Raw genomic sequence first — 22,040 nt, 5'->3', positions numbered from 1 at the left:
GGATTAATACTTTAATGAAGAGCTAATTGTAAAACGTGCAACACCAGGATTAATACTTTAATGAAGAGCTAATTGTAAAACGTACAACACCAGGATTAATACTTTAATGAAGAGCTAATTGTAAAAAGTACAACACCAGGATTAATACTTTAATGAAGAGCTAATTGTAAAACGTACAACACCAGGATTAATACTTTAATGAAGAGCTAATTGTAAAACGTACAACACCAGGATTAATACTTTAATGAAGAGCTGAACAAATCATAGAATTTTGCTCCCAGCAAGCAGTGCATGAGCTGTGGGAGCAGTAGGGAGAGATTTCTGCTCGTACCTCTTCATACTGTTCCAGTTTGCTGCTGTTGTTGGGAATGGAATAGACCAGACAGTCTTTAATGATAGACTCGGAAATCTCCTCCCAGATCAGATCGCCAAGGACCTCCGCCAACACCACCTTGTCGCACGCTCCGTCTCTTGGGGAGTCTTGAAGTGGGACATCTGAAGACAAAAAGCAGAAAAACTCAAAACTTCTTTTATTCCCCTTTCACGATTCAGACAGAACAGACAATTTTCAACAACTTTCCAGTTTACTTCTATTATCATATTTGCTTCATTCTCTTAGAATCCTTTGTTGACGAAACAATGCACTACTGGGAGTTAGCTGAACACAGGTGAGCTAGCTCCCAGTACTGCATTCCTGCTCTTAAACCCAGCTAGGTAGGATTTTCAGTAAAGTGGCTTAAAATTGCTGCTCCATCTGAACCATTAAAGTTTCCGTTTGACTTTAAAGCTCCACATTTATTTGATCCCAAAGATTTGCATCGTACAATGAATTCTGTATCTGTGATGTGAACAAGCGATATAGTGCACTGAATTCTGTATCTGTGATGTGAACAAGCGATATAGTACACTGAATTCTGTATCTGTGATGTGATCAAGCGATATAGTACACTGAATTCTGTATCCGTGATGTGAGCAAGCGATAGAATATCGTACACTGAATTCTGTATCTGTGATGTGAACAAGCGATATAGTACACTGAATTCTGTATCTGTGATGTGAACAAGCGATATAGTACACTGAATTCTGTATCTGTGATGTGAACAAGCGATATAGTACACTGAATTCTGTATCTGTGATGTGAACAAGCGATATAGTACACTGAATTCTGTATCTGTGATGTGAACAAGCGATATAGTACACTGAATTCTGTATCTGTGATGTGAACAAGCGATATAGTACACTGAATTCTGTATCTGTGATGTGAACAAGTGATAGAATATCGTACACTGAATTCTGTATCTGTGATGTGAGCAAGCGATATAGTACACTGAATTCTGTATCTGTGATGTGAACAAGCGATAGAATATCGTACACTGAATTCTGTATCTGTGATGTGAACAAGTGATAGAATATCGTACACTGAATTCTGTATCTGTGATGTGAGCAAGTGATAGAATATCGTACACTGAATTCTGTATCTGTGATGTGAACAAGTGATAGAATATCGTACACTGAATTCTGTATCTGTGATGTGAACAAGTGATAGAATATCGTACACTGAATTCTGTATCTGTGATGTGAACAAGCAATAGAATATCGTACACTGAATTCTGTATCTGTGATGTGAGCAAGTGATAGAATATCGTACACTGAATTCTGTATCTGTGATGTGAACAAGCGATAGAATATAGTACACTGAATTCTGTATCTGTGATGTGAGCAAGCGATAGAATATCGTACACTGAATTCTGTATCTGTGATGTGAACAAGCGATATAGTACACTGAATTCTGTATCTGTGATGTGAACAAGTGATAGAATATCGTACACTGAATTCTGTATCTGTGATGTGAACAAGCGATAGAATATAGTACACTGAATTCTGTATCTGTGATGTGAACAAGCGATAGAATATAGTACACTGAATTCTGTATCTGTGATGTGAACAAGCGATATAGTACACTGAATTCTGTATCTGTGATGTGAACAAGCGATAGAATATAGTACACTGAATTCTGTATCTGTGATGTGAACAAGCGATATAGTACACTGAATTCTGTATCTGTGATGTGAACAAGTGATAGAATATCGTACACTGAATTCTGTATCTGTGATGTGAACAAGTGATAGAATATCGTACACTGAATTCTGTATCTGTGATGTGAACAAGCGATATAGTACACTGAATTCTGTATCTGTGATGTGAACAAGCGATATAGTACACTGAATTCTGTATCTGTGATGTGAACAAGCGATAGAATATCGTACACTGAATTCTGTATCTGTGATGTGAACAAGCGATATAGTACACTGAATTCTGTATCTGTGATGTGAACAAGCGATATAGTACACTGAATTCTGTATCTGTGATGTGAACAAGCGATATAGTACACTGAATTCTGTATCTGTGATGTGAACAAGCGATATAGTACACTGAATTCTGTATCTGTGATGTGAACAAGTGATAGAATATCGTACACTGAATTCTGTATCTGTGATGTGAACAAGTGATAGAATATCGTACACTGAATTCTGTATCTGTGATGTGAACAAGTGATAGAATATCGTACACTGAATTCTGTATCTGTGATGTGAACAAGCGATATAGTACACTGAATTCTGTATCTGTGATGTGAACAAGCGATATCGTACACTGAATTCTGTATCTGTGATGTGAACAAGCGATATCGTACACTGAATTCTGTATCTGATGTGAACAAGCGATATCGTACACTGAATTCTGTATCTGTGATGTGAACAAGCGATATCGTACACTGAATTCTGTATCTGTGATGTGAACAAGCGATATAGTACACTGAATTCTGTATCTGTGATGTGAACAAGCGATATCGTACACTGAATTCTGTATCTGTGATGTGAACAAGCGATATCGTACACTGAATTCTGTATCTGATGTGAACAAGCGATATCGTACACTGAATTCTGTATCTGTGATGTGAACAAGCGATATCGTACACTGAATTCTGTATCTGTGATGTGAACAAGCGATAGAATATAGTACACTGAATTCTGTATCTGTGATGTGAACAAGCGATAGAATATAGTACACTGAATTCTGTATCTGTGATGTGAACAAGCGATAGAATATCGTACACTGAATTCTGTATCTGTGATGTGAACAAGCGATATAGTACACTGAATTCTGTATCTGTGATGTGAACAAGCGATAGAATATCGTACACTGAATTCTGTATCTGTGATGTGAACAAGCGATATAGTACACTGAATTCTGTATCTGTGATGTGAACAAGCGATATAGTACACTGAATTCTGTATCTGTGATGTGAACAAGTGATAGAATATAGTACACTGAATTCTGTATCTGTGATGTGAACAAGCGATATAGTACACTGAATTCTGTATCTGTGATGTGAACAAGCGATAGAATATCGTACACTGAATTCTGTATCTGTGATGTGAACAAGTGATAGAATATCGTACACTGAATTCTGTATCTGTGATGTGAACAAGCGATAGAATATAGTACACTGAATTCTGTATCTGTGATGTGAACAAGCGATATAGTACACTGAATTCTGTATCTGTGATGTGAACAAGTGATAGAATATAGTACACTGAATTCTGTATCTGTGATGTGAACAAGCGATAGAATATCGTACACTGAATTCTGTATCTGTGATGTGAACAAGTGATAGAATATCATACACTGAATTCTGTATCTGTGATGTGAACAAGCGATAGAATATCGTACACTGAATTCTGTATCTGTGATGTGAACAAGCGATAGAATATCGTACACTGAATTCTGTATCTGTGATGTGAGCAAGTGATAGAATATCGTACACTGAATTCTGTATCTGTGATGTGAACAAGCGATAGAATATCGTACACTGAATTCTGTATCTGTGATGTGAACAAGCGATAGAATATAGTACACTGAATTCTGTATCTGTGATGTGAACAAGTGATAGAATATAGTACACTGAATTCTGTATCTGTGATGTGAACAAGCGATAGAATATCGTACACTGAATTCTGTATCTGTGATGTGAGCAAGTGATAGAATATCGTACACTGAATTCTGTATCTGTGATGTGAGCAAGCGATAGAATATCGTACACTGAATTCTGTATCTGTGATGTGAACAAGCGATAGAATATCGTACACTGAATTCTGTATCTGTGATGTGAACAAGTGATATAGTACACTGAATTCTGTATCTGTGATGTGAACAAGCGATAGAATATCGTACACTGAATTCTGTATCTGTGATGTGAACAAGCGATATCGTACACTGAATTCTGTATCTGTGATGTGAACAAGTGATAGAATATCGTACACTGAATTCTGTATCTGTGATGTGAACAAGCGATAGAATATCGTACACTGAATTCTGTATCTGTGATGTGAACAAGTGATATCGTACACTGAATTCTGTATCTGTGATGTGAACAAGTGATAGAATATCGTACACTGAATTCTGTATCTGTGATGTGAACAAGCGATAGAATATCGTACACTGAATTCTGTATCTGTGATGTGAGCAAGCGATAGAATATCGTACATTAAAGGGACATTAAACCCAATAATTTTCTTTCATGATTCAGATAGAGAATACAATTTTAAATAACATTCCAATTTACTTCTGTTATCTAATTTGCTTCATTCTTTAGATATCCTTTGTTGAAGAAATAGCAATGGACAAGGGTAAGCCAATCACACGAGGCATTTATGTGCAGCCACCAATCAGCAGCTACTGAGCCTATCTAGATATGCTTTTCAGCAAAGGATTTCAAGATAATGAAGCAAATTAGATAATAGAAGCAAATTATAAAAGGTGTTTAAAATTGCATGCTCTTTCTAAACCATGAAATAAAAAAAAATTGGGTTTCATGTCTCTTTAAGCTCCGGTGTCATAAAACAAAGATACTGAATGTTCATTGCAGTTTATCTGCGTTTTTTGCTCCGTACAGATGGGGACGCAGAGTAAAGTTGTATACACACGGTAATGAGTATAAAAATATACTTTATGCAACACTTTTGTATAAAAAGAATATACTTTGTTACTTTATTTTTAAACTGGTTTTCGAGGGTTATGTCACCAATGCTATATTCTATGTCTGTATATAAAGTTTGAAACAAAATTCTATAAATTGGGAAGAAGAATCAATAAATGAGCATGACCAAGATTATCTTATAAGTTATCAATAGTTTGTCCATTCACCCAATTACACAAGATTATATTCTGCACATTTTTTAGAATGGATCGTTGGTGGCCTATTCCGCTGTTAATGTTTTCACATTGTGGAACTTCAGCATGAAACTGTGATAAACGGGGGCCATAGCTCTTATAGGAACACAACTATTTCCTTACCTAGAAGGTGCTTGTGAAGCAATTCAAGAACCAACTTTAGCTTCAGAAAAACCTCTGCAGGAGGCGGATGTTCCACGTTGGTTTTACTGGTTTCAAAACGCAAGATGACGCCCTGCGGATGAGTCTCCACTTGTACATATAGTGCGGGGTACGTGACGAGAGGCTTCAGGATGTATTTCAGTAGCAGCTGACCTGGGCGGGAGAGAGATGTGCTCAGGATCTAGGGAAATCAGAGGTGAAATCTCCTGATAACGACACATCAGCAGATTGTCTTCATCAGACTAGAGCAGAAGACCCCACAAAGCCCCCTTTGTGTGTCTACACTTTACTATTATTCATATAAAACAGCGGCATTTAGGTTTCCTTACATAAAATCTATTGTAAGATTAAACATTCCAGTTTACTTCTTTTATCAAATGTACCTCTAGGTCTTATTTATTATAAGTCTGTCTAACAACAGCATACTGAGGTAGGCTCAGGAGTGTGCACGAGGTTTGAGCACAATATGGTAGCGGTTTTGTTTTTTAACTGTACGCTGTATCTGAATTATGTAAGTTTATATTAAAGGGTCATTTAAATTAAAGTATGAGGTTCACTTCGTGCAGCTATAGTGTATGATGGGCAGCCGGGCGCACACAGATCTTACTGAAAAATTTGAGTTTGGTGTTCAACTCCCCCAGGACAGCCAAGGCCTGAAGTACTGACCCCAGCAAAGGACCAGTCAAGGACTCATCGCTCGACGGCAAAGTGCACAAGTGCAGCTCTGTCTGTGACAGCATCTCCAGACTGCAGAGTTCTGAAAGGTTACAAAGGTAGAAGTGGTTAGGTGTGTGCAACAGTGACACATACAGTCGCTAAGTGTGCGCTACAGTGACACGTACAGGCGCTAAGCGTGTGCTACCATGACACGTACAGGCACCAAGCGTGCGCTAAAGTGACACTTACTGGAGCTAAGCTTGCGTTACAGTGACACATACAGTGAGCTAATTTTGTGCATTAATCTCTCATGTGGCGCTGTATCAAACACCTTTGCAAAATCCAAGTATATCACATCAACTGATTCCCCTTTATCTATAGTTTTACTTCCTCATAGAATCTAATTAGATTAGTTTGACAAGATCTATTACTCATGAAACCAAGCTGATTTGCACTGATCTTATTTTCATGAATATACTACTCTTGAATAAAATCCCTTATAATCCCTTCCAGTATCTTCCCCACTACTGATGTCAGACTAACTGGTCTATTACTTCCTGGATCAGCCCTGTGGCAACACAACTTTATGTCTCTGAAACAAATTGACGCACTGGCAGCCAGAGCTAATAAAAATGTACTTATAAATTGTGTCCTACAAATAATAATAATAATAATAATAATAATAATAATAATAATAATAATAATAATAATAATATCTGAGTGGTGTTTCTGCTGGGGTGAGAGAAAGGGCAAAAACAAAATTTAATGACACCATAAAGGGCTGAATAATATTGCACTGCAGCCCCTTTCTGGCAGCCAAATGGTTAACTTGACAAGAAAGTCCAGGGAGTAGCACCGGCGCTTACAGATAAAATATAAATGTTATTAACAAATCTTAAAATACATACATGAAAAACCAAAGCTTTACCCACAACATAAAATCACTTTACATGAAGCTGGTCAGCCAGACGCCATCTCCACCTACAACAATAGGGCTACCACGTTGTGCTCTGTGACCCTGCAATAGGATACCACAAACCCGCTGCCCTACCAGAGTCACATCCAATTAGTGTCAGATTCAAATCTCCAGAAAGAAAAAACAAACAAGGACACCGCTAATTAGACCGGTGGTGATGTCAGCTTTACACAAAGACTTGTACCTTTGGATGGAGGAAGCTTCCACACAGCCATTTGCTGCCACTCCTGGCCCAGATGGTACAGCATGTTCTGTTTCTGCACCGTCAGCTCGATCCCCAGAGCCTTCAGCAGCTTCAGCTCGCAGCCTCTCCGAGACTTTAATACCTTTAGACTGGCCTGTGCCTGAAACAAGTAGTGGGGACAGCGATTTCACCATTGCGCTGCTATCTCTAGAACGGGGGCTGTATAAAAACCTGGCAAAGGTACACTAAGGGGAGGGCTCACAGTGGAAGCGTTTTAAAGACTTTAGTTAATAAGGATAGTTTGAGAGACAAGCTCAACATTGTATTAAAGGGACAGTCAACACCAGAATTGTTGTTGTTTTAAAAGATAGATAATCCCTTAATTACCAATTCCCCAGTTTTGCATAATCAACACAGTTAAAATAATACACATTTTACCTCTGTAATTACCTTATATCTAAGCCTCTGCAAACTGCCTCCTTATTTCAGCTCTTTTGACAGACTTACAGTTTAGCCAATCAGAGCTGTCTCCATGGTAAATTCACGTGCATGAGCTCAATGTTATCTATATGAAATACGTGAACTAACGCTCTCTAGTGGTGAAAAACTATCAAAATGCATTTACATTAGAGGCGGCCTTCAAGGTCTAAGAAATTAGCATATGAATCTCCTAGGTTTAGCTTTCAACTAAGAATAACAAGAGAACAAAGCAAAATTGGTGATAAAAGTAAATTGGAAAGTTGTTTAAAATTGCATGCCCTATTTGAAACATGAAAGTTTTTTTTTGGACTTGACTGTCCCTTTAAAGTAGCATTGTTTATTTATTTATTTTATTTTTTTAATATAAACACTTTCATTATTTATTTTGCCTGATTTTCCTGTAATTTTTATTTCTAAAAATCATACATTTACTCCTAGAAAGGCTGGATAACATTCCATTAAACTCAGAATCCTGACCCTACAATATTATTTATGTCTGTCCCTATACTGCCACAGAAGAGGAGAGAAGATTAATAACAATGAAGATGTTTTCAAGGGGTGTGTTCCTGGTCTGCAAAGCTAAATTACTACCAATTTGACAGATTTAAATTTTCATAACACATTTGTTTGCCTGCAGGTATTTTACAATGCTGTGTTTAGTTTCAGGCACATACTTTAGATATTACTTTAATGAACTTGAAATCTAGTCTATGGTAAAAGAGAATAGCATTCAGTGTAATGAATAAGGGAGTTACGTGAATAGGTATTAACCTCAGACAGGCGTATTGTACAACAAGAGGGATTCTAGTTGGCAGCACTCGCCGTAATTAAAAGGACCTTGAATACAATGTTCTCTCGTGGGTTGCTAAATATTTGTTTGAATAGCACAAATGTGTAGGAAATCAAAATCCAGGAATTAAATCCTGACACAAGCACAGCCGCAAATCATAAGAACACAAAATCCTGTGTAGGTCAAAATGATTCCAACTTCCTGTGCGGCTATGAGATTGTCACTATGTAATGTAGAGATAAACCGTTACCTTTTCAAGGTGCCGAGCCGCGGTTATGTAGTTCTTCTCTGTCAGTGCGCAGTTATATTTCTCCACTGCGCTGTCAAACTGAAAATAAAAAAAAATTGTATGAAACTGTAGGTCAGAATCTTATCTGATCCATTGTCCATCAAACAAACGTTGTCGGCCTCACTGGGACATCCGAGTCTTTTATCACTGAGCAGCTGCAATCTTTACACAGTTTAAAAAATAAAAATGATAGAATATACACACTTTATACAGATTATTCTACTTTCATCATCTTCATTAACTGAGAGGGAACATCTGGGAGACGCTGGAAGTTACTGTCATTTAGAAAGCTGTAGAATTACTATTAAACACAGATACATCTCCTGTATTTACAGAGATAGACACAATATAGATAGACCAGAGAGATTTGTGTGACCAGACAAGACAGATCTACAGATAAGTTTGGTAAGAAGTAAAGGAATCTGTTCCTCTCTGTTGGCAGAAATGATCAGATAAGAAAAAGCAAAACAATACACATTTTGCTAACAAAATGACAGTGGTTAGACGTAAGGCAAGTAGTAGCAGGAGTTTACCGTCACTTTAATGTGTGCAAACTTACTGACACTAACCTCTTGCAGCTGTTTCAGGACGCTCAGAATTATTGTGGTTTTTTCCAGTTGCTGTTTTAGTTCTGTGAATTCGCTGATGGCGACTCGAACGTCACTTTGTACCTGTATGAAGGGAACACGGAATTCAATAGATCTGAAATATCCCTGAACAGAGAGACGCCCAGAGCTTATTCATTTCTCTAACTGTAACTTTACTAATATCGCACACTGGTGACAGTTTAGTGTTTCTGACATAAAGCCTCAGTAATGGCATTACTTATATACATATAACACATAATATAGGCGTATGGAGATATATATCAATTAAATAGGTTATTTGCTGCTCCTGAGCTTACCTAGATAAATCTTTCAGCAAAGGATAACAAGAGAAGGAAGCAAATTAAATAATAATTAGTATAAAGTTCACAGTAAGTGACAATGTCTCATACAACGTCAGACTCATTCATTTGCTGTTCTTACCTCATTCTCGATTGTAGACTTCAGGACGTTCACATCGGTGACCAGATCGTGCACCTGCGTCACTAGATCTTCTGCACTTTGCATGCTGGGAAGAAACTCATCGTACTTTTTGTTGATCATGTCACACACTTCACCCTGTGGGCAAGAAAAGGGCAAATTGGAGATCAGGGTCTAAACATTATATAGCTTTACATACATTTGTGCAATAAACAATAAAACATTTTGTTAGTTTATTTTTGCTTAAAGGGACGTGAAACCCAAAATGTTCTTTCATGATTCAGATAGAAAATATAATTCTAAACAACTTATATGATCTAATTTGCTTAACTCTCTAGGTATCCTTGGTTGAAAAGAATACATATGTAGGCCCAGGAGCTGGGATCTAGCTGCTGATTGGTGGTGGCAGATATATGACTCTTATCATTGGCTTACCAATGTATTCAGCTAGCTCCGAGTAGTGCATTGCTGCTCTTTCAACAGAGGATACCAAAGAAAATTAAGCAAATTAGATAATAGAAGTAAATCGGAAAGCTGTTTAAAAATGTATTTTCTATCTGAATCAAAGAAAGGTTGGGTTTCGTGTCCCTTTAAAGCAGCTCCGTTTATTTCAGTAACTAAGAATGAAGGCGATTAGTGACGGACTTTCAAGCTTGATGTAAATTGCTACACAAATGAAGGTATTAATCTAACAACGTATATTCTGTAATATCCCGGCGCTAATTCTCCTCTTTTGCAAATAGGAGAGAAATACAATAACAATATCTCAAGTGATACAAGAAAGAGCCAAGGCATTTATTTATGTGGGTACAACACTGTGACATTATCCCTGAGGACAGATCCTACAGCTGAGCTTGTGACATTTAAAGAGGCGTCACATGAGTCGGCACTGTCCTACCTCATCTCACAATAGTAACACGATGTCAACTGTAAAGAGTTTGTGTGACAGCCGGGCTGTGTGTCAGGAATCAGACAGACTTACGGCTATAACAGGAAGGCCTAGGGGCAAATAATTATTAAATATTCTAATGTGCAAGAGCATTTTATTTATTCACAAATGCTTGTCCCTAACAATGTGTTTAACCCTTACAAACATGTCACACACTAGATATGCAAAAATGTCTTACTCGTTTAACAAATAAATAGAAGAATTTTGGAAATTTGTCACCAAAAGCACAGGTATGGGAGAACAGACTCTAGGTTATGTGTAACATCAGTAGGACAATGACTCAGTAAGAGAAGAGCAGAAATAGATATCTGACCCCTCTACAGACAGCACAGGTATGGGAGAATAGACTCTAGGTTATGCGTCACATCAGCAGGACAATGACTCAGTAAGAGAAGAGCAGAAATAGATATCTGACCCCTCTACAGACAGCACAGGTATGGGAGAATAGACTCTAGGTTATGCGTCACATCAGCAGGACAATGACTCAGTAAGAGAAGAGCAGAAATAGATATCTGACCCCTCTACAGACAGTACAGGTGTAGGTATGGGAGAACAGACTCTAGGTTATGTGTAACATCAGCAGGACAATGAGTCAGTAAGAGAAGAGCAGAAATAGATATCTGACCCCCTCTACAGACAGTACAGGTGTAGGTATGGGAGAATAGACTCTAGGTTATGTGTCACATCAGCAGGACAATGACTCAGTAAGAGAAGAGCAGAAATAGATATCTGACCCCCTCTACAGACAGCACAGGTGTAGGTATGGGAGAACAGACTCTAGGTTATGTGTCACATCAGCAGGACAATGACTCAGTAAGAGAAGAGCAGAAATAGATATCTGACCCCTCTACAGACAGCACAGGTATGGGAGAATAGACTCTAGGTTATGTGTCACATCAGCAGGACAATGAGTCAGTAAGAGAAGAGCAGAAATAGATATCTGACCCCTCTACAGACAGTACAGGTGTAGGTTTGGGAGAATAGACTCTAGGTTATGTGTCACATCAGCAGGACAATGAGTCAGTAAGAGAAGAGCAGAAATAGATCTCTGACCCCTCTACTGACAGTATAGGTGTAGGTATGGGAGAATAGACTCTAGGTTATGTGTCACATCAGCAGGACAATGACTCAGTAAGAGAAGAGCAGAAATAGATATCTGACCCCTCTACAGACAGCACAGGTATGGGAGAATAGACTCTAGGTTATGTGTCACATCAGCAGGACAATGACTCAGTAAGAGAAGAGCAGAAATGGATATCTGACCCTCTCTACAGACTGCACAGGTGTAGGTATGGGAGAATAGACTCTAGGTTATGTGTCACATCAGCAGGACAATGACTCAGTAAGAGAAGAGCAGAAATAGATATCTGACCCCTCTACAGACAGCACAGGTGTAGGTATGGGAGAATAGACTCTAGGTTATGTGTCACATCAGCAGGACAATGACTCAGTAAGAGAAGAGCAGAAATAGATATCTGACCCTCTCTACAGACAGTACAGGTATGGGAGAATAGACTCTAGGTTATGGGTCACATCAGCACGACAATGACTCAGTAAGAGAAGAGCAGAAATAGATATCTGACCCTCTCTACAGACAGCACAGGTATGGGAGAATAGACTCTAGGTTATGTGTCACATCAGCAGGACAATGACTCAGTAAGAGAAGAGCAGAAATAGATATCTGACCCCTCTACAGACAGCACAGGTGTAGGTATGGGAGAATAGACTCTAGGTTGTGTGTCACATCAGCAGGACAATGACTCAGTAAGAGAAGAGCAGAAATAGATATCTGACCCCTCTACAGACAGCACAGGTGTAGGTATGGGAGAATAGACTCTAGGTTGTGTGTCACATCAGCAGGACAATGAGTCAGTAAGAGAAGAGCAGAAATAGATATCTGACCCCTCTACAGACAGCACAGGTGTAGGTATGGGAGAATAGACTCTAGGTTGTGTGTCACATCAGCAGGACAATGACTCAGTAAGAGAAGAGCAGAAATAGATATCTGACCCCTCTACAGACAGCACAGGTGTAGGTATGGGAGAATAGACTCTAGGTTGTGTGTCACATCAGCAGGACAATGACTCAGTAAGAGAAGAGCAGAAATAGATATCTGACCCCTCTACAGACAGCACAGGTGTAGGTATGGGAGAATAGACTCTAGGTTATGTGTCACATCAGCAGGACAATGACTCAGTAAGAGAAGAGCAGAAATAGATATCTGACCCCTCTACAGACAGTACAGGTGTAGGTTTGGGAGAATAGACTCTAGGTTATGTGTCACATCAGCAGGACAATGAGTCAGTAAGAGAAGAGCAGAAATAGATATCTGACCCCTCTACAGACAGCACAGGTGTAGGTATGGGAGAATAGACTCTAGGTTGTGTGTCACATCAGCAGGACAATGAGTCAGTAAGAGAAGAGCAGAAATAGACATCTGACCCCTCTACAGACAGCACAGGTGTAGGTATGGGAGAATAGACTCTAGGTTATGTGTCACATCAGCAGGACAATGACTCAGTAAGAGAAGAGCAGAAATAGATATCTGACCCCTCTACAGACAGCACAGGTGTAGGTATGGGAGAATAGACTCTAGGTTGTGTGTCACATCAGCAGGACAATGAGTCAGTAAGAGAAGAGCAGAAATAGATATCTGACCCCTCTACAGACAGCACAGGTGTAGGTATGGGAGAATAGACTCTAGGTTGTGTGTCACATCAGCAGGACAATGACTCAGTAAGAGAAGAGCAGAAATAGATATCTGACCCTCTCTACAGACTGCACAGGTGTAGGTATGGGAGAATAGACTCTAGGTTGTGTGTCACATCAGCAGGACAATGACTCAGTAAGAGAAGAGCAGAAATAGATATCTGACCCTCTCTACAGACTGCACAGGTGTAGGTATGGGAGAATAGACTCTAGGTTGTGTGTCACATCAGCAGGACAATGACTCAGTAAGAGAAGAGCAGAAATAGATATCTGACCCTCTCTACAGACTGCACAGGTGTAGGTATGGGAGAATAGACTCTAGGTTGTGTGTCACATCAGCAGGACAATGACTCAGTAAGAGAAGAGCAGAAATAGATATCTGACCCCTCTACAGACAGCACAGGTGTAGGTATGGGAGAATAGACTCTAGGTTATGTGTCACATCAGCAGGACAATGACTCAGTAAGAGAAGAGCAGAAATAGATATCTGACCCCCTCTACAGACAGCACAGGTGTAGGTATGGGAGAACAGACTCTAGGTTATGTGTCACATCAGCAGGACAATGACTCAGTAAGAGAAGAGCAGAAATAGATATCTGACCCCTCTACAGACAGCACAGGTGTAGGTATGGGAGAATAGACTCTAGGTTATGTGTCACATCGGCAGGACAATGACTCAGTAAGAGAAGAGCAGAAATAGATATCTGACCCCTCTACAGACAGTACAGGTGTAGGTATGGGAGAATAGACTCTAGGTTATGTGTCACATCAGCAGGACAATGACTCAGTAAGAGAAGAGCAGAAATAGATATCTGACCCCTCTACAGACAGTACAGGTGTAGGTTTGGGAGAATAGACTCTAGGTTATGTGTCACATCAGCAGGACAATGACTCAGTAAGAGAAGAGCAGAAATAGATATCTGACCCCTCTACAGACAGCACAGGTGTAGGTATGGGAGAATAGACTCTAGGTTATGTGTCACATCAGCAGGACAATGACTCAGTAAGAGAAGAGCAGAAATAGATATCTGACCCCTCTACAGACAGCACAGGTGTAGGTATGGGAGAATAGACTCTAGGTTATGTGTCACATCAGCAGGACAATGACTCAGTAAGAGAAGAGCAGAAATAGATATCTGACCCCTCTACAGACAGCACAGGTGTAGGTATGGGAGAATAGACTCTAGGTTATGTGTCACATCAGCAGGACAATGACTCAGTAAGAGAAGAGCAGAAATAGATATCTGACCCCTCTACAGACAGCACAGGTGTAGGTATGGGAGAATAGACTCTAGGTTATGTGTCACATCAGCAGGACAATGACTCAGTAAGAGAAGAGCAGAAATAGATATCTGACCCCTCTACAGACAGCACAGGTGTAGGTATGGGAGAATAGACTCTAGGTTGTGTGTCACATCAGCAGGACAATGACTCAGTAAGAGAAGAGCAGAAATAGATATCTGACCCCCTCTACAGACAGCACAGGTGTAGGTATGGGAGAATAGACTCTAGGTTATGTGTCACATCAGCAGGACAATGACTCAGTAAGAGAAGAGCAGAAATAGATATCTGACCCTCTCTACAGACAGCACAGGTGTAGGTATGGGAGAATAGACTCTAGGTTATGTGTCACATCAGCAGGACAATGACTCAGTAAGAGAAGAGCAGAAATAGATATATGACCCCTCTACAGACAGCACAGGTGTAGGTATGGGAGAACAGACTCTAGGTTATGTGTCACATCAGCAGGACAATGACTCAGTAAGAGAAGAGCAGAAATAGATATCTGACCCCTCTACAGACAGCACAGGTGTAGGTATGGGAGAATAGACTCTAGGTTGTGTGTCACATCAGCAGGACAATGACTCAGTAAGAGAAGAGCAGAAATAGATATCTGACCCCCTCTACAGACAGCACAGGTGTAGGTATGGGAGAATAGACTCTAGGTTATGTGTCACATCAGCAGGACAATGACTCAGTAAGAGAAGAGCAGAAATAGATATCTGACCCCCTCTACAGACAGCACAGGTGTAGGTATGGGAGAACAGACTCTAGGTTATGTGTCACATCAGCAGGACAATGACTCAGTAAGAGAAGAGCAGAAATAGATATCTGACCCCTCTACAGACAGCACAGGTGTAGGTATGGGAGAATAGACTCTAGGTTATGTGTCACATCAGCAGGACAATGACTCAGTAAGAGAAGAGCAGAAATAGATATCTGACCCCTCTACAGACAGCACAGGTGTAGGTATGGGAGAATAGACTCTAGGTTATGTGTCACATCAGCAGGACAATGACTCAGTAAGAGAAGAGCAGAAATAGATATCTGACCCCTCTACAGACAGCACAGGTGTAGGTATGGGAGAACAGACTCTAGGTTATGTGTCACATCAGCAGGACAATGACTCAGTAAGAGAAGAGCAGAAATAGATATCTGACCCCTCTACAGACAGCACAGGTGTAGGTATGGGAGAATAGACTCTAGGTTATGTGTCACATCAGCAGGACAATGACTCAGTAAGAGAAGAGCAGAAATAGATATCTGACCCCCTCTACAGACAGCACAGGTGTAGGTATGGGAGAATAGACTCTAGGTTATGTGTCACATCAGCAGGACAATGACTCAGTAAGAGAAGAGCAGAAATAGATATCTGACCCCTCTACAGACAGCACAGGTGTAGGTATGGGAGAATAGACTCTAGGTTATGTGTCACATCAGCAGGACAATGACTCAGTAAGAGAAGAGCAGAAATAGATATCTGACCCCTCTACAGACAGCACAGGTGTAGGTAAGGGAGAATAGACTCTAGGTTATGTGTCACATCAGCAGGACAATGACTCAGTAAGAGAAGAGCAGAAATAGATATCTGACCCCCTCTACAGACAGCACAGGTGTAGGTATGGGAGAATAGACTCTAGGTTATGTGTCACATCAGCAGGACAATGACTCAGTAAGAGAAGAGCAGAAATAGATATCTGACCCCTCTACAGACAGCACAGGTGTAGGTATGGGAGAATAGACTCTAGGTTATGTGTCACATCGGCAGGACAATGACTCAGTAAGAGAAGAGCAGAAATAGATATCTGACCCCTCTACAGACAGTACAGGTGTAGGTATGGGAGAATAGACTCTAGGTTATGTGTCACATCAGCAGGACAATGACTCAGTAAGAGAAGAGCAGAAATAGATATCTGACCCCTCTACAGACAGCACAGGTGTAGGTATGGGAGAATAGACTCTAGGTTATGTGTCACATCAGTAGGACAATGACTCAGTAAGAGAAGAGCAGAAATATATATCTGACCCTCTCTACAGACAGCACAGGTGTAGGTATGGGAGAACAGACTCTAGGTTATGTGTCACATCAGCAGGACAATGACTCAGTAATGAAAGAGCAGAAATAGATATCTGACCCCCTCTACAGACAGCACAGGTGTAGGTATGGGAGAATAGACTCTAGGTTATGTGTCACATCAGCAGGACAATGACTCAGTAAGAGAAGAGCAGAAATAGATATCTGACCCCTCTACAGACAGCACAGGTGTAGGTATGGGAGAATAGACTCTAGGTTATGTGTCACATCAGCAGGACAATGACTCAGTAAGAGAAGAGCAGAAATAGATATCTGACCCCTCTACAGACAGCACAGGTGTAGGTATGGGAGAATAGACTCTAGGTTATGTGTCACATCAGCAGGACAATGACTCAGTAAGAGAAGAGCAGAAATAGATATCTGACCCCCTCTACAGACAGCACAGGTGTAGGTATGGGAGAATAGACTCTAGGTTGTGTGTCACATCAGTAGGACAATGACTCAGTAAGAGAAGAGCAGAAATAGATATCTGACCCCTCTACAGACAGCACAGGTGTAGGTATGGGAGAATAGACTCTAGGTTATGTGTCACATCAGCAGGACAATGACTCAGTAAGAGAAGAGCAGAAATAGATATCTGACCCCCTCTACAGACAGCACAGGTATGGGAGAATAGACTCTAGGTTATGTGTCACATCAGTAGGACAATGACTCAGTAAGAGAAGAGCAGAAATAGATATCTGACCCCCTCTACAGACAGCACAGGTGTAGGTATGGGAGAATAGACTCTAGGTTGTGTGTCACATCAGTAGGACAATGACTCAGTAAGAGAAGAGCAGAAATAGATATCTGACCCCTCTACAGACAGCACAGGTGTAGGTATGGGAGAATAGACTCTAGGTTATGTGTCACATCAGCAGGACAATGACTCAGTAAGAGAAGAGCAGAAATAGATATCTGACCCCCTCTACAGACAGCACAGGTATGGGAGAATAGACTCTAGGTTATGTGTCACATCAGTAGGACAATGACTCAGTAAGAGAAGAGCATAAATAGATATCTGACCCCTCTACAGACTGCACAGGTGTAGGTATGGGAGAATAGACTCTAGGTTATGTGTCACATCAGCAGGACAATGACTCAGTAAGAGAAGAGCAGAAATAGATATCTGACCCCTCTACAGACAGCACAGGTGTAGGTATGGGAGAATAGACTCTAGGTTATGTGTCACATCAGTAGGACAATGACTCAGTAAGAGAAGAGCAGAAATAGATATCTGACCCCCTCTACAGACAGCACAGGTATGGGAGAATAGACTCTAGGTTATGTGTCACATCAGTAGGACAATGACTCAGTAAGAGAAGAGCAGAAATAGATATCTGACCCCTCTACAGACTGCACAGGTGTAGGTATGGGAGAATAGACTCTAGGTTATGTGTCACATCAGCAGGACAATGACTCAGTAAGAGAAGAGCAGAAATAGATATCTGACCCCTCTACAGACAGCACAGGTGTAGGTATGGGAGAATAGACTCTAGGTTGTGTGTCACATCAGCAGGACAATGACTCAGTAAGAGAAGAGCAGAAATAGATATCTGACCCCCTCTACAGACAGCACAGGTGTAGGTATGGGAGAATAGACTCTAGGTTGTGTGTCACATCAGCAGGACAATGACTCAGTAAGAGAAGAGCAGAAATAGATATCTGACCCCCTCTACAGACAGCACAGGTGTGACCTTTACACTGTGACCTCTGACCCCTGCCGTACAATGTGACCCGGTGACACCTACACACAAACAAACGGACCCACCTTGACCTCTTCCACCCTCCGGGACAGGCGGCTGATCTTGGTGCCCAGGTCCTCCTTCTCCAGCCGCCCGGAGTGCGCCAGCACCTCGGTGACAAACGAAGCCATCGCGGCAGCTGCTAGTCCGCTCTCCCCGCTCACCGCTGACGGGGCGAGTTTCAAACCTGCACGGCGCGGGTAGGAATGCAACACCGAGACGCATGCTGGGAAACGTAGTGCCTTGTTCCCTACAACTTACTGATACTGAGCAGTAACAAACTACAACTCCCATCATACCGCTGTGCCTTGAAATGACTTGCGAGTAATATAAACGTCAGGGAGCGGAGGGCGGTGATGGGATTTGTAGTTGAACAAACACAAAGAAAAATGTCCTTCTGTACTACATGCCCCAATATGTATTGCGTGAGAAATAACGCTACAGTAAACTAGCTAGTAATCTAACTTGTCTGCACGGTGCCTGCTGGGTAATGTAGTCCCAGCGTTATGTATTATAGGTCTATAACTTCAGTTTCTGCATAAATAGTTTAGTTGGAGAGGATCTGGGAACTGACAGCGCTGAGTATTATTAGACTAAAACATTTATGGCACAAACACAACACCTGTGACATCTGCAGGTGTGAGACAGTAAAATAATATCTGTCAAAACAAAATGTTGTAACAAACAGGTTTGATGTGAATATTTAAATATTCACATGATGGCAACAATGGTTTAGTGATCAAATCCTGTTCATTTAAAAATCACTGAAACTAATAGAGACTGAGCCACCTATTTATTGTCACAGTCAGCATAAATAATACAACTAGTGATAAACAGCATAAATAATGATACATCTAGAGCTGTCACTTATTTATTGTCATAATCAGCATAAATAATACAACTAGTGATAAACAGCATAAATAATACAACTAGTGATAAACAGCATAAATAATGATACAACTAGAGCTGCCACCTATTTATTGTCATAATCAGCATAAATAATGATACATCTAAAGCTGCCACCTCTTTATTGTCATAATCAGCATAAATAATGATACAACTAGAGCTGTCACTTATTTATTGTGATAATCAGCATAAATAATGATACAACTAGAGCTGTCACTTATTTATTGTGATAATCAGCATAAATAATACAACTAGTGATAATCAGCATAAATAATACAACTAGTGATAATCAGCATAAATAATACAACTAGTGATAATCAGCATAAATAATGATACATCTAAAGCTGCCACCTATTTATTGTCAAAATCAGCATAAATAATGATACATCTAAAGCTGCCACCTCTTTATTGTCATAATCAGCATAAATAATGATACAACTAGAGCTGTCACTTATTTATTGTGATAATCAGCATAAATAATACAACTAGTGATAATCAGCATAAATAATACAACTAGTGATAATCAGCATAAATAATACAACTAGTGATAATCAGCATAAATAATACAACTAGTGATAATCAGCATAAATAATGATACATCTAGAGCTGTCATTTATTGTGATAATCAGCATAAATAATGATACATCTAGAGCTGTCATTTATTGTGATAATCAGCATAAATAATGATACATCTAGAGCTGTCATTTATTGTGATAATCAGCATAAATAATGATACATCTAGAGCTGTCACCTCTTTATTGTCATAATCAGCATAAATAATGATACATCTAGAGCTGTCACTTATTTATTGTGATAATCAGCATAAATAATGATACATCTAAAGCTGCCACCTCTTTATTGTCATAATCAGCATAAATAATGATACATCTAGAGCTGTCACTTATTTATTGTGATAATCAGCATAAATAATACAACTAGTGATAAACAGCATACATAATACAACTAGTGATAATCAGCATAAATAATACAACTAGTGATAATCAGCATAAATAATGATACATCTAGAGCTGTCATTTATTGTGATAATCAGCATAAATAATGATACATCTAGAGCTGTCATTTATTGTGATAATCAGCATAAATAATGATACATCTAGAGCTGTCACTTATTTATTGTGATAATCAGCATAAATAATACAACTAGTGATAAACAGCATAAATAATACAACTAGTGATAATCAGCATAAATAATGATACATCTAGAGCTGTCACTTATTTATTGTGATAATCAGCATAAATAATACAACTAGTGATAAACAGCATAAATAATACAACTAGTGATAATCAGCATAAATAATGATACATCTAGAGCTGTCATTTATTGTGATAATCAGCATAAATAATGATACATCTAGAGCTGTCACCTATTTATTGTGATAATCAGCATAAATAATGATACATCTAGAGCTGTCACCTATTTATTGTGATAATCAGCATAAATAATAATACAAATAGTGATAATCAGCATAAATGATACATCTAGAGCTGTCACCTATTTATTGTGATAATAATCAACATAAATAATGACACAACTAGATTTAAAGGGACAGTTCACCCAAAAATGTTCTCCCCTTTAAATTGTTCCCAACGATTCATTTTACCTGCTGGAGTGTTTTAAATTGTTTACAAGTAGCTCCTTTACCCCTATTTTGGCATTTGAAATAGCTGATTTAGCCTATGGTAGCCCAACCTATTGTGAAAGTTTCCATACTGGAGTATATTCTATTGAATAGCCTAAGTAAACACAGTCAGCAGAAGAGATTACACTCTCAGTGGGGGGCATGGTAGTTAAGTAATAAAATGATCATTTTCCATTGTTCTCTCTATGTATTGAGCTTTGGTGTTCCAGACAAATATAAGATAAGGAAGCAAGTGTTTGTACACCACGTGTTAACATAATGAGATCTGATATTACCTGAAGCTCAACCCATTGTAATAGGCTGTGGTTTAAAAGCACAAAACCAGCTACTTCATATACACAAATAAACCTAAAAATGTAATTTCTCATACATTTTATACTCTGCATCTGGTATAACAAGTCATTGAAAATACATTCATATAAAAACAATTTTACAGTGTACTGTCCCTTTAAACAAACAGAACACGTTTGACCACAACCTTTATTAATGACTTTATTTTATACCAACCATAGCAGATACCAGCAGCAACTTACTGATATATAGTAATCAATTCATTGCACATTAGACTTTATCTTCACCAAAAATAAAAAAGAGAGAAGCGCTCAACCAGGGAATGAACAATAGCATAATAGCTTGTTCTATGGCTAGTTACCACCCAAGAAGCAGCCTCTTTTTCCCCAACATGTGCCTTTCACAGAGAAGAACTTTCCTGAAGCATATCAGTCTGATCCTGACTTCACAGTACAGTCCAGCCCCGAAATACCAGGCAATCCCTCTCTGAACGAGAGAAACAGCAAAACCCCAGATGTACGTTTTGGCCTATTGTGGGCCTCGTCAGTGAGGTGCAGCCATATCCCTCTAGGCACACTGAGCAACGGGTCCACGTCTGGATTCCCACATCACACTTAGGGAGACTTCCC

At 39.6% G+C, this 22,040-nt stretch overlaps 1 protein-coding gene across 1 annotated transcript in view; it reads right to left on the bottom strand.

The window, feature by feature from the left end:
• The window catches only part of ZW10 (zw10 kinetochore protein), a 47,460-nt gene extending 28,699 nt beyond the window's left edge, over positions 1 to 18,761 (bottom strand). The window contains exons 1-8 of the mRNA XM_053690122.1: positions 18,580 to 18,761; positions 9,799 to 9,933; positions 9,340 to 9,441; positions 8,732 to 8,809; positions 7,212 to 7,371; positions 6,002 to 6,151; positions 5,356 to 5,547; positions 332 to 495 (exon numbers count right to left, since the gene is read on the bottom strand). Coding sequence (XP_053546097.1) covers positions 332 to 495; positions 5,356 to 5,547; positions 6,002 to 6,151; positions 7,212 to 7,371; positions 8,732 to 8,809; positions 9,340 to 9,441; positions 9,799 to 9,933; positions 18,580 to 18,684 — 1,086 coding nt within the window. The 5' untranslated portion in view covers positions 18,685 to 18,761. The remainder of the gene's footprint in view (positions 1 to 331; positions 496 to 5,355; positions 5,548 to 6,001; positions 6,152 to 7,211; positions 7,372 to 8,731; positions 8,810 to 9,339; positions 9,442 to 9,798; positions 9,934 to 18,579) is intronic.
• Between the last annotated feature and the right edge of the window lie 3,279 nt (positions 18,762 to 22,040).

Source organism: Bombina bombina, chromosome 8, assembly GCF_027579735.1.
Source record: "Bombina bombina isolate aBomBom1 chromosome 8, aBomBom1.pri, whole genome shotgun sequence".
Classification (NCBI taxonomy): domain Eukaryota; kingdom Metazoa; phylum Chordata; class Amphibia; order Anura; family Bombinatoridae; genus Bombina; species Bombina bombina.
This window is presented reverse-complemented; position numbering and strand designations above follow the sequence as displayed.